The 18,328-nt window shown below is 28.8% G+C and overlaps 1 protein-coding gene across 6 annotated transcripts in view; it reads left to right on the top strand.

The window, feature by feature from the left end:
- The window catches only part of LOC107455527 (testis-expressed protein 9), an 83,466-nt gene that overhangs the window by 22,312 nt on the left and 42,826 nt on the right, over positions 1–18,328 (top strand). For 2 of the 6 annotated variants that reach the window (XM_087156165.1, XM_016073127.4), the window contains exon 3: positions 16,915–17,026. Coding sequence is in view for 1 of the 6 variants with exons in the window: in XM_016073126.5 (XP_015928612.1) it covers positions 17,054–17,058 (5 nt within the window). In the remaining 5 variants the exon portion in view is untranslated. Of the gene's footprint in view, positions 1–679; positions 762–16,491; positions 16,643–16,914; positions 17,059–17,667; positions 17,704–18,328 lie in introns of those variants that run through there. The other 4 variants (XM_071188375.2, XM_016073128.4, XM_016073126.5 and 1 more) reach the window with 4 other exon arrangements.

Raw genomic sequence — 18,328 nt, 5'->3', positions numbered from 1 at the left:
TCCTTTTTGAGACATTTTGCTGCAATACATTTAATTAGCTAGAGTAACGAAAGGTGTAATAGCAGATGATAAAGCTAAGTAAATGACTGAAAAAAAATTAACTGTTTGCTTTTGGCGCGCAGTAAGGGTTGTCTCAATTTCAAGCACGGTGACGTTTCTCCTCTTACTCCATGTCCTTAAATGAACTCTTCGTCAAAGGAGGTGGAGCCAAGTGCCAACTCCTGATGAACGAACTATGTTTATTCAAAATTCGTGCTGCTTGGATTTACAACAAATTATAACTATAATAAAAGAAATTGATTTTTATAGGCGTGAACACAATAAAAAATTTTTTTAGATTTCAGATCAATAAAATCACGACGTTTTAAAAAAATGTCGATTGATTTTCTTTATTTCTAACTTTGATTTACTATAACATATGAAATAAATAAATTATCTAAGTTCTTATAATCTTTGCAATGTTTTGGTAGCATGAATGTCATACATGTATATTCGCTTTCATGAATTCAAAAAATAAAACAATCTTTGAACGACATGCTTAATCAGCAAAGCTATAATTTGGATCAACTTTTTTAATTACTCAAATAGAAGAGAAGGTTGATGTTTTCATTTTCTTTAATAAATAAATTAAGCGAAAAATTGGGAAATAAAAATGTAAACTTTAAATTTTGATTTCTAGGGTCTGAAAATAACCCCAGGTATAACAAATATTGTCAACTAAAGGAAAACTTAATCTCGCACTTGGGCTTCAGAAGACAAAGGTAATATTTTTTTCGATCCAAGAAAAATTTGAGCTTTATGAAAAGTTAATATTTTTAACACCTTTTTAACGAAAAAAGAAAAGTTTGCAATTAAACGTAATTTGTCTAAACTATTACTTTCAGCCGTGGTGTCTCAAGAGATAGAGAGCTCGAATCTCAATGAAGTGATCTGGGTTCGAATCTCAGCGATGGCTAGTTGATACGAATTCTACACCCGGCTCACACCGATCACTGTGCTTACATGAAATATTCTCAGTGGTATGCGGATCACGGGTTCGAGTCCTTTTGTCATCAACCTCGCCATGAGAGGCTTTCGTGGTTTCCTTCACCATGTAAGGCAAATGCGGGTTAGTTCCATCAAAAAGTCCGCCACGAAGACACATTTCTCTAAATATTTTGATCTAGTAGTTTTCTTGTGGTCTGGATCGGGTTCAACATTGCAAGGCTACGGAGTTAAACTTTAGTAGTCGTAAACTCACGATTGGGTCTATGCACAAGAACAATTATTAATAAAAAAAGAAACTATTACAATTAGAGAGAAGAGAAAACTATTACTTTGGTTATTTGAAACAAAAGAAAAAAAAAATTTCATCACGCTGGCATAAAATGAAAAGTTATTAATTTTCTTTTTTTATTTGGCTAAATTTTTTTTTTATTTGGTTCTTTTTTTATTCTCTGAATACATTCTGTGGCTGCAAAATAATGATAAGTAATGAACTCAAGGTTTTATAAAATAATAACCAATTTTTTTTTCTCTTGACCCGTAACTTTTTTTTTTTAATCTTTAACTGTCCCTGGAGTCATCTCTTAATAAAGGACAGGGGGAAAAAATATTCTTCGCGTGATTACTTGTGAATCAAAATTTGGCGAATCACTCCTCCCTGTGTCCAAAGAGCTTTTGAAAAGGCTTAAAAGTTTGGTATTTAATTATACAGCAATACAAAGAATGAAATCTCTGACTGATACAGAAGTAAATGGTCTTCAGAATTGTCGTAAAATGTGGCAACGTGAGTATCTTACACGGGTCGCCAACCGCATCTACTTAAAAAGCTCATTTTGTTCTGGCGATCGATGACCACTTCCTTACCAACGAAAAGGCACCCCCGCCCCCAGACCTCAACGTTAGCGGAATTGTAATTACCTCAGGTTTCGTGGAAGTTCTTTCGGATAGGAGGGTGGAACTTTATTATTATTTTTTGTTACTTTATCTAACTAGGGCACAGTTTAGGTGGCCTATGCAATTGTCAGTCTTAATGAGCCTATAGCGTGTGACGACCATCTCATGCGAGTTTCCGGACTCCAATGATTTTTACCAACTTCATCTGCATTGCCTAGATTTTGTTCGAAAACGGACCCAATGAGGAACCCAATCTCGCAGATTAATTTTCGCACTTTGGTAACGGAATCCCCCTGATGAAACTTAATAAAGAATCTAGGCAAGAATCGAACAAAAGAGATGATATGTCTGGGAATTGCTTTTAAATAGAATGCTATTGTATATGAGATAATCAAATGGAAATGTTTTACTGAAATAAAATGCAAGCAGCTCGAAATTTACATAATGGTTAATGGTAGTAGTTTGATTAAAATTAAAACTGTTTAGCTAAATTTCAATGTGTATTTAACAAAATGAATTATTTTAATTAAGCGTATTAGTGTATTGTTAAAATTCAGAAATAAACAACGGTTGTATTATATATTAGAAAAGGTTTTAAGGAAATTGTTAGGTTTGTCCATTCAAATGCTTTGAATAATTCATTGGAAGTCACAATTATATTTCATAAGATTATATAGTTTATTGTGATAGAAAAATATTATTTTGCGTAATTTTTAAAAAAAAATCTGAATCAGAATAATTAATTGCATAGTAATTAAATAGAGCATATAATTGAGTAGAGCAAGCATTTAATAAAAAATATAATTGCATGAAACATTTATCATTGATCGAAATTTATATTTGTTGTAAAAAAAAGGTAAACAGCGAGAGGTTTTCAAGCTGAAAAACTGCAAATAACACAATATTTAGTGATTGACATGATTGAAATTTAAGAAAAATATTAGATAAATAAAAATGTCTTTTGTTAAGCTTCAATACACAATACACATTTAACAAAATTATTTTTGTTAATTCTATCGGGGTTGTGTAAAAATTAAGAAATAACCATTGTTTTATGCTATGGAAACTGTTTTAAATAAAGCTAATTGTTAGTCTTCTCTTTTAAGTTTTTGACAAATTTATTTAAATTAGCTTGATTAAGTTTTATAATCTAATATAAATTCATATAAATATTATGTTTTCGGTTTGATGTAAGAGAATATTATTTTAATTTTCGTGAAATAAATTTTTTTGTGTTTTTTCTCTTCTTAATTTAGAACTATTGGTTACGTAATCATGGAATAGAACATATTTTTTTCATTGTAATAACATTAAAATAATATTTTGTGCAAATAGGATAATAGTTTATTAAAATTATTATTAAAATATTGACAATTATGTGAGAAATTTCATTTTTTTTTTTTTTTTGAAAAATTAAATTTTGATCAGTTATTTTTTAATATTTTTTTATTTGGACTAAAATCACTAAAATAAGTCCTTAAACTAAATATTATAAACGTGGTAAATTATTGTACTAACTTTATATAGTTATCATTGCTTACATCTTTTGTCCTTCAGGTTTCTTTAAAATGATTTTAATAGAAAGAAGAGAATTCAAATGATAAATCCTAAGAATTTGCCATGGGTAAAGATAAGGTATACCTATTTGAAAATTACCATCACGAATTACTTGATTTTATTATTCCACATTATCAAATCAACGCAGTGATTATTAAAAAAAAATTTTTTTTGTAAGTTGCCTACATTTACGTAAATTCTTTCCTGAAGTTAAATTTTTCTTTGCTTAATTTTAAGCTCATTTTACTTGAAACTTAATTTTATAGTTTTTTATAAATTTACCAAAATAAATTATCTTTTTTTTTCTTGTAGATTTGAAAAAGACTATATGTAGTTGATGTTTGACTTCTAAGTGAAGAGAAAAAAAATCAATCATTGTTAATTTGTTGTATTAATTACTGTTTGAGTTCAAAATTGTTTTTGAAACTTTTGGCATCTAAACTTTTTTCACTGCTTAATCTTTAAGCAAGCGTACCACTATACACACTATTGTCAAAATTAATTTTTAAAAAGTATAATTATTGAAACCATATTATAATAAAGTTAAAGTTAATAATTACAATTTTATCACCCGCGTTCTATAATGGATTTGCGTATATGTTCAATTTCATACCACTGTAATTTTTAAACCAGTCTAAAAAGGCACGGGAACTCGTCTATAATTAACCATACAATTAATTTAAACAGTTTTATTTTATAAGTAGTATATCTGGTTTAAAAATACAAAGCGAAATTCATTGCTATTACATCGTTCCCGTACGCACGTCTACTGGAAAACTCAATTTTGATTAAAAAAAAAAAAAAAAAAAAAATCAAAGCTTTAAGATTTTAACTTCAATTGTTTGCATATTAATAAGTACTATTGAACTATAGTGGGTACAATAATTTTCTTGTTTTTCGTTAATATGAAAAATTCACAATTATATGTATGTAATTAAAAAAATATACTAAAAAATCTAATATAGTTTTTAAATTTTAGTTTTAAGTTACACAAATATTTTTATTTCTGATGTAAGGCAAAAATAAAAGGGCAGAATATTGAGTAAAATTTCTGGAGCAAAATATTAAACAAAATTCTAGAACGGTGAATTCTGAAACTATTTTAATCACTCTATTATTAATATATTTTTTTAATCCATTAAGATTTTCAAAACCTTTAATTAAATGTTAACATTTAAAATCTAAGATAAAATAAGTTGAAAATTTAAAAGAAAATATCCTGTAATACAACACATAAACTATAAAATGAAAATTCGGGTTCTTTTTGTAAATCATTTTAATACTAGAAAAACAAGGCAATATTTTTACTATAAGTGGCTATAATATTTCTTTAACTGTTCTACGAATGTATTATAAGCTTATAAGAATTATTTGTTTGGCATAAACTATTTCAAAATTTAAGTTTTTTCCCTTTTTTAAAATTTTTTTGATAGAAACACGTAATAAACATTTAGTTGGTAATGTAGCCATTTTTAAAAAGACAGTCCCTTTAATTACATCGTTTTAAAGGTTAAAAGATTACCTATATTTCTTTATTATCGTTACTCTGAGCTTTATGAATTTATAAACGTTGTGATAGCTTTTGTGTGCCCATGTCAAGCTTGCTCCCCACCACATCCTTCAGAGAACCTTTCTCACCTCGCAAAAAAACTAAATATACTTTAAATGCAAATACTTTATAATAAATATACTTTAAAATGATGCAAATATTATAGAAATATTTATTTATTTATTTTGAAAAAACGAAAAAGACATTTTATCTTTGGGAATGTTTTTGTATTTTCACCCCCGGCTTGAAAGTGGCTATTCAAAATCCCTTCAAAATGCCTGTTAATTTATTAATAAATAAGCTAATTATCTAATTTGTATTCATCAATTTCTTTTAATATAGATAATTCTAAAAATGAATTTTTTTTCTTAGAATCTCACATAATATTGAATTTTGATTATTCTTTTTTTTTTTTTTAACATCTTGCATTGTGTCCCAAGTTTCATAAATTTTTTTATTTTTTCAAATAATTCAAAAGCAGTCTGATTTGTAAATATAATTTTCATGTTCACGGTATTTAATATTAATGTTTAAAATATTATTGCATTGATATGTTAGTAGTAGAAATAAAGGCAAACTTTAAAATTACTTACGATCTATACAAATTTTCCTCTTTTTAAACAACGAGACTCCTACAATAGCCAGATTTAAGAGAGAAAAAGAAAAAGAGGTAGTGGTAGGTAACTTAAACTCTTTCAGACATTTTAATCAATTAATGGCACCGTTTTTTTCCCTAGAAAAATGACTACTATTCATTAATTATGATTAATTTATTTTATTTTACGTCTCTAAAGGATATGCATTTATGATATTTTCGAATAAATTATTCTCTTAAAGAATTTTGTAGCGTGTTCTGCTTAAAACAGTAGAACGAACGATAATATTTCTTTTCATTTTATCTCCTTTAATGAAAATGTTATTTAACACTAAACATACCAACACTTCATGTATATCTATTTCAACCATAGCCATAGTCGGACTTTGTTTCTTGATTGAATGAATGAAAGATGGATGTTAGGAAGGAAATAAACTAAAAAAACTTTATTATAACTAAGCAAAATTGTATAATACCAATTTTCATGTATTTCAATAAAAAGAATAAGAATTTTTAATTCATTGCTCAAAGCATTTTTTATATATACAGGATGTTTCCATTGTACATTTTCCGCAAACATATTTCTTCTAATTATTATTATTTCTATAATTCTTATAATTAATATTATTTCTTTTAAGAACTTGTGCAGTCTTGATTGTTTCAATATTTTTCTGTGTAAAAACTAACAGTTGGAAATGAAGTAAAGCTACAAAATAAAATATAAGCTACTTACCAAAACATTTAGTTTTTATCACTTTTTCTTACACAGAAAAGTCAATCTAACATTTTGGTATTTTCTTGAAATTTGAATTCACAGTTATTCTGATTGAACTAACTACGCAACAGTCTTTGCAGAAATGTGCAATCGAATGCAATACGTTGAACTCTCATTGCATCGTAATTTCTGATCCGATAACCTAATAAAGCAATGAATTGTTCTCCCGGTCAAGTGACCGGTTGTGGTAGAAGTAGGTATACGACAAGTATTATTCGAAGCAAATAAAATATAAAAAAAATACAATATTAACTGCATATAATTGTTAGAAAAAGTCATGAAGTCAAATGTGCAAAAACGATAAGATGATAAGCGCATTTTCGATGCAAAAGTTCTTAAATGGTCATTTGACCGGTTGTGGTATGTTTAGAAGCACTGAGAAGAAACAATTTCATATGTATAGACAAAGTAAACTTGTACGTCAAATTTCAATTTAAAAAAAATTTTGCATAGTAGAGAGCTCTTTCAGTAAAACTAAACAACATATGTGTTATATGAAGAGAAAAACCACGAAATCCTATCACGATTTGCCTCATCATTCATAATTTGGCTCATCAGGATTTGTGCTATTGTTTGAGCTATCCCGTCGTCCTACATGAAGAATTTTACTCTGCCACATTAAAAATCAAATCAAAATAAATTATTAAATACAGTTAACATTAGTATTCATATGGAGGATGTGGACGTAAGAAACTAATTTTTTTTTTTTATCTTATGTTTTCTTACTACCGTCTCTGGCCAGTACCGTTCTCTTACTACCGTCTCTGTTTTCTTACTACCGTCTCAGCTTTATTGTTTTTACGGGACTGAGACCGTTTGAATTAGTTTGCGTTTGTGTAAAAAGTGATTAAATTAGGCGATTGTAGCGTATCTACCACTACAAAATTACAATTACAATTCACTAGTATATAAGACATGTTAACTCGACTCTATGTCGGGGTACCTTTTCATAGATGAAGGTTGACATGGTCTGTAACTACTCTCCCCACATTGGTGACCCGGACGTGATGTGAACACGCCCACCTTGGCAAAAACGCCCACTTTGATCTGGATACGCCTACGTCGGCAGTAACGCCTACTTCGTTGGATGGTCCACATTGAACAGTTGACTTGCTACTTGTGACTGCATCATTATCCACCTCCTCACGCAGTTGCTACTCAGTCTCATCTCGATCACACACAACGTTGGCTTGCATACACTCGACTGCTAACGGCAACACAGGAGCAACTACAACCGTGAAGTTAATACACCTCTCACATTCAGCACTCAAAAAAATAAGGTAATCTTAATACAGCTCTCCCGGCTTCGCACAAAACAGCAATGAATCAACTAGTGGCGTCCATTCATCGAATTCTATCATAGCTATAATTCTGGTGGGGGAGTACTGTAGCGTATCTACCACTACAAAATTACAATTACAATTCACTAGTATATAAGACATGTTAACTCGACTCTATGTCGGGGTACCTTTTCATAGATGAAGGTTGACATGGTCTGTAACTACTCTCCCCACAGCGATATATAATATAAATTCGACGATTGGATAAATTAGACGATACATTATATAAATATAGAATATTTATTATATCAAGTATTATATTATTATATTGTAATAATTAGATCAAATTATTAGACGCACTGTATTTTTTTTAATAATTACATGCTTTGCACGATTTTATATCCTATACTTTTATATTTAAACATACCTGTAATGGGTCTTTATTCAGGAGATTTTTTATATACTTCCAATTTGTATTTATTTTTAACGTACAACCAATTGGTACACGAACGTTAACGAGTGCAAAGTGGTTTCAGCCGCGTAAAAACAATAAAGCTATATAGTATCATCTGATAATTAGGATTTTACATAGAATCTTATATTGCGTCTAATAATTTGGTCAGGGACTGAATAACGACTGAAATATTCAAATTAATTAAACAATTTTTTGAGAAGTTTTTAATTACAGTAGGGAACCGATTATCCGGAACGATCGGGACCATCGCTATTCCGGATAACTGATTTTTCCGGCTTTCTGAATCTCTACAAAAAGCCGTTTTTTTATTGTTAAACCCAACTAAAAAAAAAAGAAAATATTTGGAAATAATCTTAAAAAGAAGAAAAAAACGATGAAGTAATACTCTAATGATTATTTCCAAAATGATGGCAAGGTAAACAAACATCTTTAAAAAAAGAACGAAAAATCCTGAAATCTTATGAGGAAAAACGCATTTTTTTGAAAAAAAATGGCTGGAAAATTTTTCGAATTTCGTTCCGGTTTTTTGATCTTCCGGTTTTCTGATTTCCGGATAACGGGTTCTGTACTGTAATAATAAAAATATCATTTTAAAATTTGAAGGAAAAAATTTAAAAATAGCGCAAGGTATGAGTATTTAAAGTAAACCTTTGTCCTGTGCGGAAAAAATTAAAATAGTTCTTTTCATAAATTTTTGGTAACTTCTAAAAAACTCCAATTCGAATATCTTGAAAATTTAAAAAGTTTCTAGCAATTTTCTAAGTAGTTTTTGTTAATTTTAAATTACTCAAAAAAATTGGAATTTTATTGAATATTTATTACAAAATATATAAGGGTGATTCTTCGGAAACATGACAATTCGGAACAAAAAATTTCTTCAAATTTAAAGTCTTCAAAATAATCTAAACTTTTTTTGTATATTTGTTTAGTTACATTTATTAATATCTTGCAGACAGAAATGTAGTTTATTGACATTTGCTCTAGAAAAAAAATAGAAATTCACCAAATTTTGAATGCTAGGAAAAGGACATATTAGCTTAGAAGTTAAAAAAACAGTCGTTTTAAGCTAATACACTGGTTATCATAAATTAAGGAAAATTCACAAAAATCGCGATAACTCAAGAAATTACACATGGAATTTTATGAAACTTACCCACAATATACAACACATAGTAAGGTATTAAACAACATAAAAAGAAATTATCAGACATTAATAGTAGTATAGAAATTAGCACATGTATAAAATAAACAAATTGGAAGTATCGGTTTGCAATAGAAAAAGTACCTTTAATATGGAATATGATTGCCTCTAGAAGCAATACAGCACAAACAGCGATGTGTGATGCTTTCAATTATGCGGTCTATCAGTTCAATAGGAAGTGAGAGCCATTGCTCTTGTAAAGCAGTTGCAAGCGTGGCAAGGGTCTGAGGGGGCGGATTGATGGCAGATACACGCCTCCCTAGAGCATCCCAAACGTGCTCGATAGGATTCAAGTCCGGGGATCGAGCTGGCCACTCCATGCGAGTAATTGTTTCCTGTTGAAGATAATCATCAACAATGCGAGCTCTGTGTGGTCTTGCATTATCGTCCTGTAACAGGAAGCAATCACCAATTGCCCCGGCATATGGGCGCACATAAGCATCAAGGATGTTGTCTCGATAAACCTGAGCATTCACGGTTCCCCTTGGAAAGACATGGAGGTATGTGCGCCCTCCTAAGGATATGCCTCCCCAAACACAGACACTGCCTCTTCCGTATGCATCTCTTTCACGGATGTTTGATGGATGATAACGGGTCCCAGGTTCTCTCCATATCAAATAACGTCTACTGTCACTTTCTAGACTAAACCTGGACTCATCCGTAAAGAGAACAGGCCTCCATTGATCTGACGTCCAGTGGACATGTTGTCGGGCCCACTGCAAACGGTCTCTCCTATGGCGTGATGTGAGCGGCACGCAAATGGCTGGTCGTCTCGCATACAGACCACCTTCGTGGAGCCTTCTGCGCACAGTTGACGTTGACACCAACCTTCCGGTGGCTGCAGCAAGAGAGGATCTAAGATGTGTCGGAGTAGCGGTTCTATTCCTGCGTGCACTTAATGTCAAATATCGGTCATCGGCACTGGTCGTAACAGTTGGCCGTCCTTGACTGAACCTCCTAGATGCCGAATCTGTGGTTTGAAATTGCCTCCAAAGTCTATGAACCACAGATGGACTCACATTTAGCCATCTGGCCACTTCTGATTGACTCTGCCCTGCCTCTAGTCTCCCGATGGCTCTCCATCGTAGTTCTTCAGGCAAATGATGCCTAGAGGTCATTATTACGAATTGGCTATCTCAGATTTTCAATGTCGCAATCACAGTAAAATTTGTGTGCTTTCTCTCAAACTTGGACTTTTATGCTCCAGGCAGATGACGTAAGCCGAGTGCAGCGCCACTAATTTGCATATTGCAATTTTACTCAGCTACTCTTAGTGGACAACATATGCAAATTTTGCACGGTTTGGCTTACTTTTGAAAGAGTTATCGCTATTTTTGTGATTTTTCCTTAATTTATGATAACCAGTGTAGTAAGTAACTAAAGTTAAGTCTCTACGTTTGATGAACCATGAATTGCTTTAATTAATTCTTTTATCCACTGTAGAAAGAATCAAAAATATTTTTGTTGCTGATATGTACAGAATAAAATTGTGTATAATAATCAATCATTAAATAAAAAAATAACTTTGATTACATTCAAGCATATGACAATCTTACATAAACTTGATATTAGGTTAATATTTGCTTTCTCTCTTTACATTCAAAAAATTTCTGGTAACTGTTTCAATGTCCTGGCATTCATAAGCCAGGATAATGACAATTTGCCAATATATATATGTAACTTTAATTTAACATTTCGGCCTAAGATTCAGTAGAAAACAACAGAATTTCTTGAAATAACTCAGGTAAATCTATGTAGTTTGTTATTAATGATTTCAAGAAGACAAGAAAATCATTACATAAAAACATACTCACCTTGAAAAATGTTTTGAAATGGGTTTTTAACCAGAAAGTTGGTTCTTTATTCATGCAATAAGACATGTTCAGATAGGATGGTATTCTAATCAATATATTAACATAGATATTGATTGCTGACGCTATCTATTTTGGTTATAAATCACTAAATAAAAGAAGCCAGGAAAATGACAGATTTTCTTGTGACAAACAAATTATTGACAGAAAAAATTATTTTCAACAAAATACCCTCTGCATATATTCTAGAAATGCTTACAACGATTGAGATAAAAACAAATTAGATATTGAAACATTTATGGGAAGTTTTGAAGCTAGTTAATATTGGAAATATTGTTTGTGACATAACAGGACAATGACATTTTGAAATTCAATTAAATTGTTTAAATATACAAAACAGTAAATGCTAGTACAAGATCATTTTAAAATACTAACAGCAATGCTATATTAAAATTTAAGAAAAAGAAGTTCTTTTAGTAGTATAGTATTAGAGCAAGAGACTGTAAATTGTCATATTTCGTGAGAATCACCGATAAACTTGAGACAAAATAAAAAAATAGGTAGTATATTAAAAAAATTTAATTTACTACCTATTTTTTCATTTTATTTTAATTACTTTTATTTTTAAAATTTTAAATACTTTGATTTCTAAATGAACTATTTTAATTGAAAATTTGAATGGTTTAAATTGAGTGTATCTCAGTAAAAACTGAACTCATTATTATTAAAACGAAAAACAAAATTTCTAATCATTAGAAGTTTCCAAAATTATATCGATTATATTATCGTTAAGGTAGTAATAAGATAAGCAGAAAATAAGCCTCTGTTTTTTTCTTTTCGTCTCCCATTTCTGGACTCAATATTATTATCATTAAAGAGAAAACATGGGGAAATTTTTTAAACTGAAAATACAATTTACTTATGAGAAAGTCTATTGAAATATGGAAAAAAATAATGTAAGCAGTGAAAAAAAAAATTTTTTTGAAATAAAAATAATTTCTTGTTATTTTTTACCCAAAGAAAGAAAGAAGAAAGTTAGAATCCACCTCTTTTCATCGGAAAAAAAATCAAGAGTTAATGGGGGATATTGTTTGAATTTATATTTGCTTATGATTTCTAGTCTGGATTTGGTGGATCATAAAATTCCGAAACTTGTCTTTAGGAAGACTCTAGACTATAAGAAACTCTTAAATTATTAAAAAAAAAATTCTAATCAAATAAGAATCTCCATTTTTTTCATAAATTTAAGTATTTTTTATTTTATTACGATACACATATTAGAGCTGTTATGATGCAATTTTCATTAAAGATAGAAATGAATGTTAAATGAAGAAAAAGTGACGTATGGCGATAACGAGAGTTGAAGACGATTATGAGAGTTACGTTATAATAAGCTGAGAAAATATTAGGAGAATTTGATGTTAAAAAACACCTAGTACACATAAAAAAAATTGAATGAAGGTTTGAAATCAATAAATAAATCTAAATAAAAAATAAATTTAAAAAAATCTGGAATTCATAAAACAAATGTCCTGACAGAAAAAAGCACTCCATAATCTTAAAAATTAAAAAAAAAGTACCTAAAATCTCAATACACGCCCCATAAGCAGAAAATTACAAAAGTGTAGCAATAAAAATAATTATGTCATCAAAATCTGGGCCTCAATGATTACGAATTGACATTTTTTAAGACATATAGACCCCTAGCAAGCAATCTACTTTTTCATTTTGAAATCTATCATCAGCATATATTTCTTTCGAAAATAATTAGTGAAACCCCTTGACCGCCTTTATTCAGTTTCGGATCATTAAACTCTTCATAAGCCGGAATATTCATGTGAGAATAATAAGTGAAGCACATAACTATGAATATTATAATCAGTTAAGACCGCTTTATTTTAGGAAAGCATTAGGTAGATGTTTAAACAAATAGAATTCAAAAGCATTTGTTAGATTATTTATTTACAGTTATTAATTCCATTTATTTATTTTTTTATCCACATCTTTTTCATTTATTTAAAGGAATGAATTGTTATTAATATATTTTTTTTAACAAAAGGTTAAATATTTTACATTAATGGGGATTTCTTGCTTAGCAAATAAAATGAAACATTTGCTTTTTGTTTGCTTGTTTGTGTGCTGATGATGCTGTTTCTAAAAAAATTCCCATTTATACTTTCTATACAAAATATCTTTTATTTCATAACCATCGTTAAACAGTTGACCCAATTTTGGCTACTAATGCTCAACTCCACAGTCTTTTAATTTTGAATCCAATCCAGAAGACAAGGAACTCCTGGATCAAGTATTGGAAGAAATTATCCTTCGTGTATGATTTGTTTGATGGAACTAACCTATATTTGTGTAACATGGAGAGGAAAACCACGGAAACCTACCACGGTTAGCCTAACGGCAACGTCTACCACTGAGAATGCTTTTGAGTCAGTACTGTAGTCGGTGCGAGCCGGTTGCAGAATTCGTATCAACCAGCCATAGGTCGAAGGTGAGCGGTCTATCCTCTAAGCCATAAAGGCTCTTAAAGTTAGCTATCAAAGTTTGCTCAAATTATAAATTACAATTTATGTGCCCAAAAACTGTATTAATATGCCTTGTTGTATTCGCCGACAAAAATTTAAAAAAATAATAATTATAAATAAATGAAACAAAATGGATGTAAATTAATATAGAAAGCTTTTACGAAATCTATTAAATCACTATTGAGAAAATCGAGGTTGAAAACCTTTTTGATTGCCGGAGACTATTGAAAGCATGAGATGAAATGCCCCTGCTAGAAATATTTCATACTGAAATAAAATTGGTTTGAATATTTTTAATCTCATATCCTTCAATAGTCAAATCATCATTTTTGACTAAGATTCTAAAATATATATATTAAGGAACACATTTTATTTAAAAGTGCTCGTGAAATAAAACTGTGAACAAAATGTGTGTATAGTTGAAGAGGATTCGACTCATAAGTGGTGAGCTCAATAATTTTTCAATCCGATTTATTTAAAAAAATTTATCAGTCAATATAGTATCAATAAAATTTCTTTTTTTTTTAATTTTTTTAAAAAGTAAATAAAGGGATTATTAAACAAAAATCTTTTAAAAGTGGAAGTCTATAATTTTTATTAATCAAAAACTGTAAATGAAAAAAACAAAATTCCGAAGCGTAACGAATAGTTCATTAGTTACTTACATAATGTGAAGTTTTTCGTTAAATTGAAGATTATACTTTTGGAAATTAGAGGAAAAAAAATATTATTTAGGGATAATATATGAAGAATCTTTGATGTACTATGGGGAAAATTATTGATCTTGTAGGTTTCTTTTTATCGAATTTATATATTCGAAGTTAGTTTCGTTTTTAAAGATAGTTGGTAGTTGTTTAATCCTCAATAGTTACTCACAGGTTAAAATGACTTGAGTATAAAATACAATTAGGTGGGTAGCTGTTAAGGGTTAATAAAGCTTATCAAATGCATATGAATTTAATAAGCTTTATAAAACATTTGTTAACTTTTTTTCGTTTTTTAAGTAAATTCTAGTGATATAATTAAAAATTCAAGAAAGTAAAATTAGCAAACGAGAGCAAACTTTCGATTTGTTTTCTGACTAAACAATACGAACCATATTTTCCATGTAGCAATAACTCCGCTCTCCATAATTTGAGGATTAAGATTTCAAAATCTGAGAGAAAAGAATTACATTTATTCATTGAAAGATTTGTGTTTGTAATCATGAGATTAAAAGTTTATTTGGGGTGATATATTTTTAATATCATTTATTATTTTAGCTCACAATATATGTCCATATTTTTTTCTGGACCTTTGCTTATTCGTTTTTTAATTTTTCGTATGATAAAAACATACATTTATCAGAACTTTTACAATTACTCAGAATCGTATAATAAGCTTACTTTTTAATCTTTTGAAGAATTTCAAATTTTTACATTGTTATTTATGTATATCTTTTATTCTTGTAACATAAAAGACGTAAAATTCAGAATTAGCAATACATTCAAATCTTATTTTGGCGAAATCTGAAATAGCGAAAATTTCAAAGTGATGAATATTTTTTGAACCCCCAAATGAATTTCCATCGAAACAATGTAATTAAAATACCGATATTACGAAATGGATTATCCGATTTAACGAAAGCGAAAATAAGCTACAATTCTCTTTTCTTTCCTGATTGGCACTTTTACCTTTCTCTAAAATACACAAAGAATGAAGCGTTGTTTTTTAATTTATACGGTTTCACGAACCTTGTCCAGTTTGGAAACTCTCTAGAGATATTTTAAGGCACAAGAAAATTTTTCGGATACTTTGAACATGTACATAATTTGTAATACCTACAAGTTCTAAATCATTTGCACAGAAAAAAAATACGATTATATATTTATCTGATAGTAATTTTACTAAATTTATTGTTTGTTTTAATTTAATAACTTTGGTGAACTTTTTAAATATTGACATAAGTATTTTCCTAAATGTAGAGTACAAATATGAAAAAAACTGTTAAGTATTTATTATTTTTTTAATATGAAAATTCCTATTTAATAGAATAATTTTGGTTAATATAGAAATTCATAATATCGAAAATGCGAATTTTCATTATTCCGCTGTGATTGTTTCAGTCCCTTAGTACTCGCTAAAACATGATTCGATTGTATAATATTTTATTATAGAAAATCTGATACTAAATGCTTAAAAGATAATCAAAAAATTTTTAAGGTGTAATTGAAATCATTCTAGTAATATGAATAGTTAATTTTTGTTTCTCAAACGACATTAAACTAATACTACTAATAAAAAAAATCTCCACTCTATCTTCAAAAGATTTTATTAAAAAAAATGTACTTAAATAAAAGGAGGTTAAAATCTCAAGATTATCTAGATCAGGATCATTGTATAATTTTCCCACCTTTCCAGATAAGAAAATGAATTATTGCAAATAATGTCGCGTGAAATTAAAAATGAATGAGATTTTTTTTGGTGATATTAAGAAAAAATATGAAATAGAAAGAAAAGGAAACAAAAGCGAAATTAAAAACTTAGATATGCATATATATGCACGTCATCTCAAAGGATCTCTCAGAAAAGTGGGCTGAACCAGATCACGACTAGTAGTTGGAAATCTTTCACGTCGACAGCATCATATGCGTGTCTGCACTTCCAGCGCTGCTATAACTTGAATGATCTCGGTTTTGTATAAACAATTGGAAATGGATTCTATAAAGAATTTTATAGAAGCCTAAAGAAGAATAAAACGTTACATTTAATGTGGAATTTTTATTTTCTATTCGATATTGAAGTAGAAGTTCTTAAAATTCGAATAAAGTTGCTCTCATTTATGTTTTCACTCGCTGAAAGTGGCAACTGAAACTTAATGTCTGTTTCTATGGCAACTTGAAGAAAGCAAGTTTTACAAACACCGAAACAACAAATCATGTTATGTTTGATGCGCGATTGTTTCTAACTTTATGTTATTCTATAAACGAGATGAATTGTAAATTGTAAGTAGAATTAAAATGTTTTTATAGTATCTGCTAGTATTGGTCGGAAAATAATTGATTAACCAGTATTTGAGTGATATTTATGTTTAAAATCAAAAGAAAAAATTCCTTTTATATCTCTAAAAGAAAATCATGCCTACTGGCGAGTTTTATTTTTCATTAACAACATATTTCCAATAAATATTTTGATATGCTACTTCGCTTATTTTAATTAAAGTTTTTGTTAAAGATGTCTTTTTAATTTCCTAATTTTCTGCTCTCTTCAATTTTAGGGAATCAACATATGTAGTTACGAATAATTAATGATGACCTCATTTGCCGTTTAAACTCGTGTATTGTTATAGAGAGTTTTTTGAAAAAAAGTTCTGATTAAATATAATTTAGGTAAGTTCGCAAGTTGTTTGGGCTTTGATGAAGTAAGTAAATTTTAATCTATTTATTGTCAGCACAAAAAGTTGTCAACTTTTTGAAAAATATTTAATTTTTTATATGCTTTAACTATGAGTAAAAGTCACTTTTTACCCATAGCTTTTTACATTATTTCTTAAGATAGAGCGTTGTTTATTATTCATTTGGTATTAGAGACTAGTGGAGGAACAATATCATTATTTAAAAAATATTTGACATAATTTTAAAAGAAAAAAAGATCTCTAATGTATTTAGTAACACTTGAAAGAAATCTGTATTTTATTTGTTATTTAAACTTTCCTATTGACACTAAATAACAAAACAAATATAGTATAGCGAATGAAGAGTTTTATTTCAATGGTATCACCATCTTAATTTGTAACTTTTTTCTATAGTAAATTTCATTTATCTGCAATAGACATTGTTTATGTATATTATGTTTAAGCTTAGATAATTTAACTCCACCTGTCATGGTATTTTGGTTGTCGATTCGGTTTGCATTAATTGTAAATGCTGCAGCTAATATAAGTTAAACAGGTTTTAAGAATTTTTTTTTTCATTTGTCAGCAAAAATAAACACTTCTCTAAACCTTTATTTTTAGATTTGAGGAAAAATAAAAAATATATACCTGATGAAGTGACAAAAATCAAAGGTTAATTTTTTAGTTATCTATTATATAATGTATAAGTTAATCATGTATACTATATATAAGAATAGTTTCAAATAATAGTTTCATATACTACAGAGTGTTCCATAGGCATAAAAAAGGGCTGGGTACTTCCTCACAGAAGGCACTTTGAGTTTTGAAAGTACACTCACATAACACCATAAAAAATTATCAAAATGTGTTTTTTTATGTAATAACTGAATTTAATCCTCAAAATTTTTTAAATTCCCTCTTATAATATTTTACATGTTTATTTAAGAAAGTAATTCTCACTCAATATCAAAATAAGAAAAAAATTTGTCTTTTAGCTGCCTTTAATTATTTTTTTATAAACTACAATCTCTGTGCATAAAAAGAATAACCGAAAGTTTTTTTAAAAAAAGAATAAATAAAAAAGTAAACTAAAAAAAATTAATTGATGAACAACTTGATAGCTTTTTTCTACAATTTAAACTGAAAATTATAAGAAAAGGAAAATTTTCAGGTGCATTTTTTTAAAAAAAAGTTTTTTAAAAAGCAATTCTAAAATTATTAATATGTCTCTTCTCTTAAAAAAAGAGATTTATTAAAATGTAACCAGTTGAAAATAATCCTAACTAAGTAAATATTT

This window comes from Parasteatoda tepidariorum, chromosome 12, assembly GCF_982258835.1.
Source record: "Parasteatoda tepidariorum strain Cologne lab strain chromosome 12, Ptep-v5.0, whole genome shotgun sequence".
Lineage (NCBI taxonomy): Eukaryota > Metazoa > Arthropoda > Arachnida > Araneae > Theridiidae > Parasteatoda > Parasteatoda tepidariorum.
This window is presented reverse-complemented; position numbering and strand designations above follow the sequence as displayed.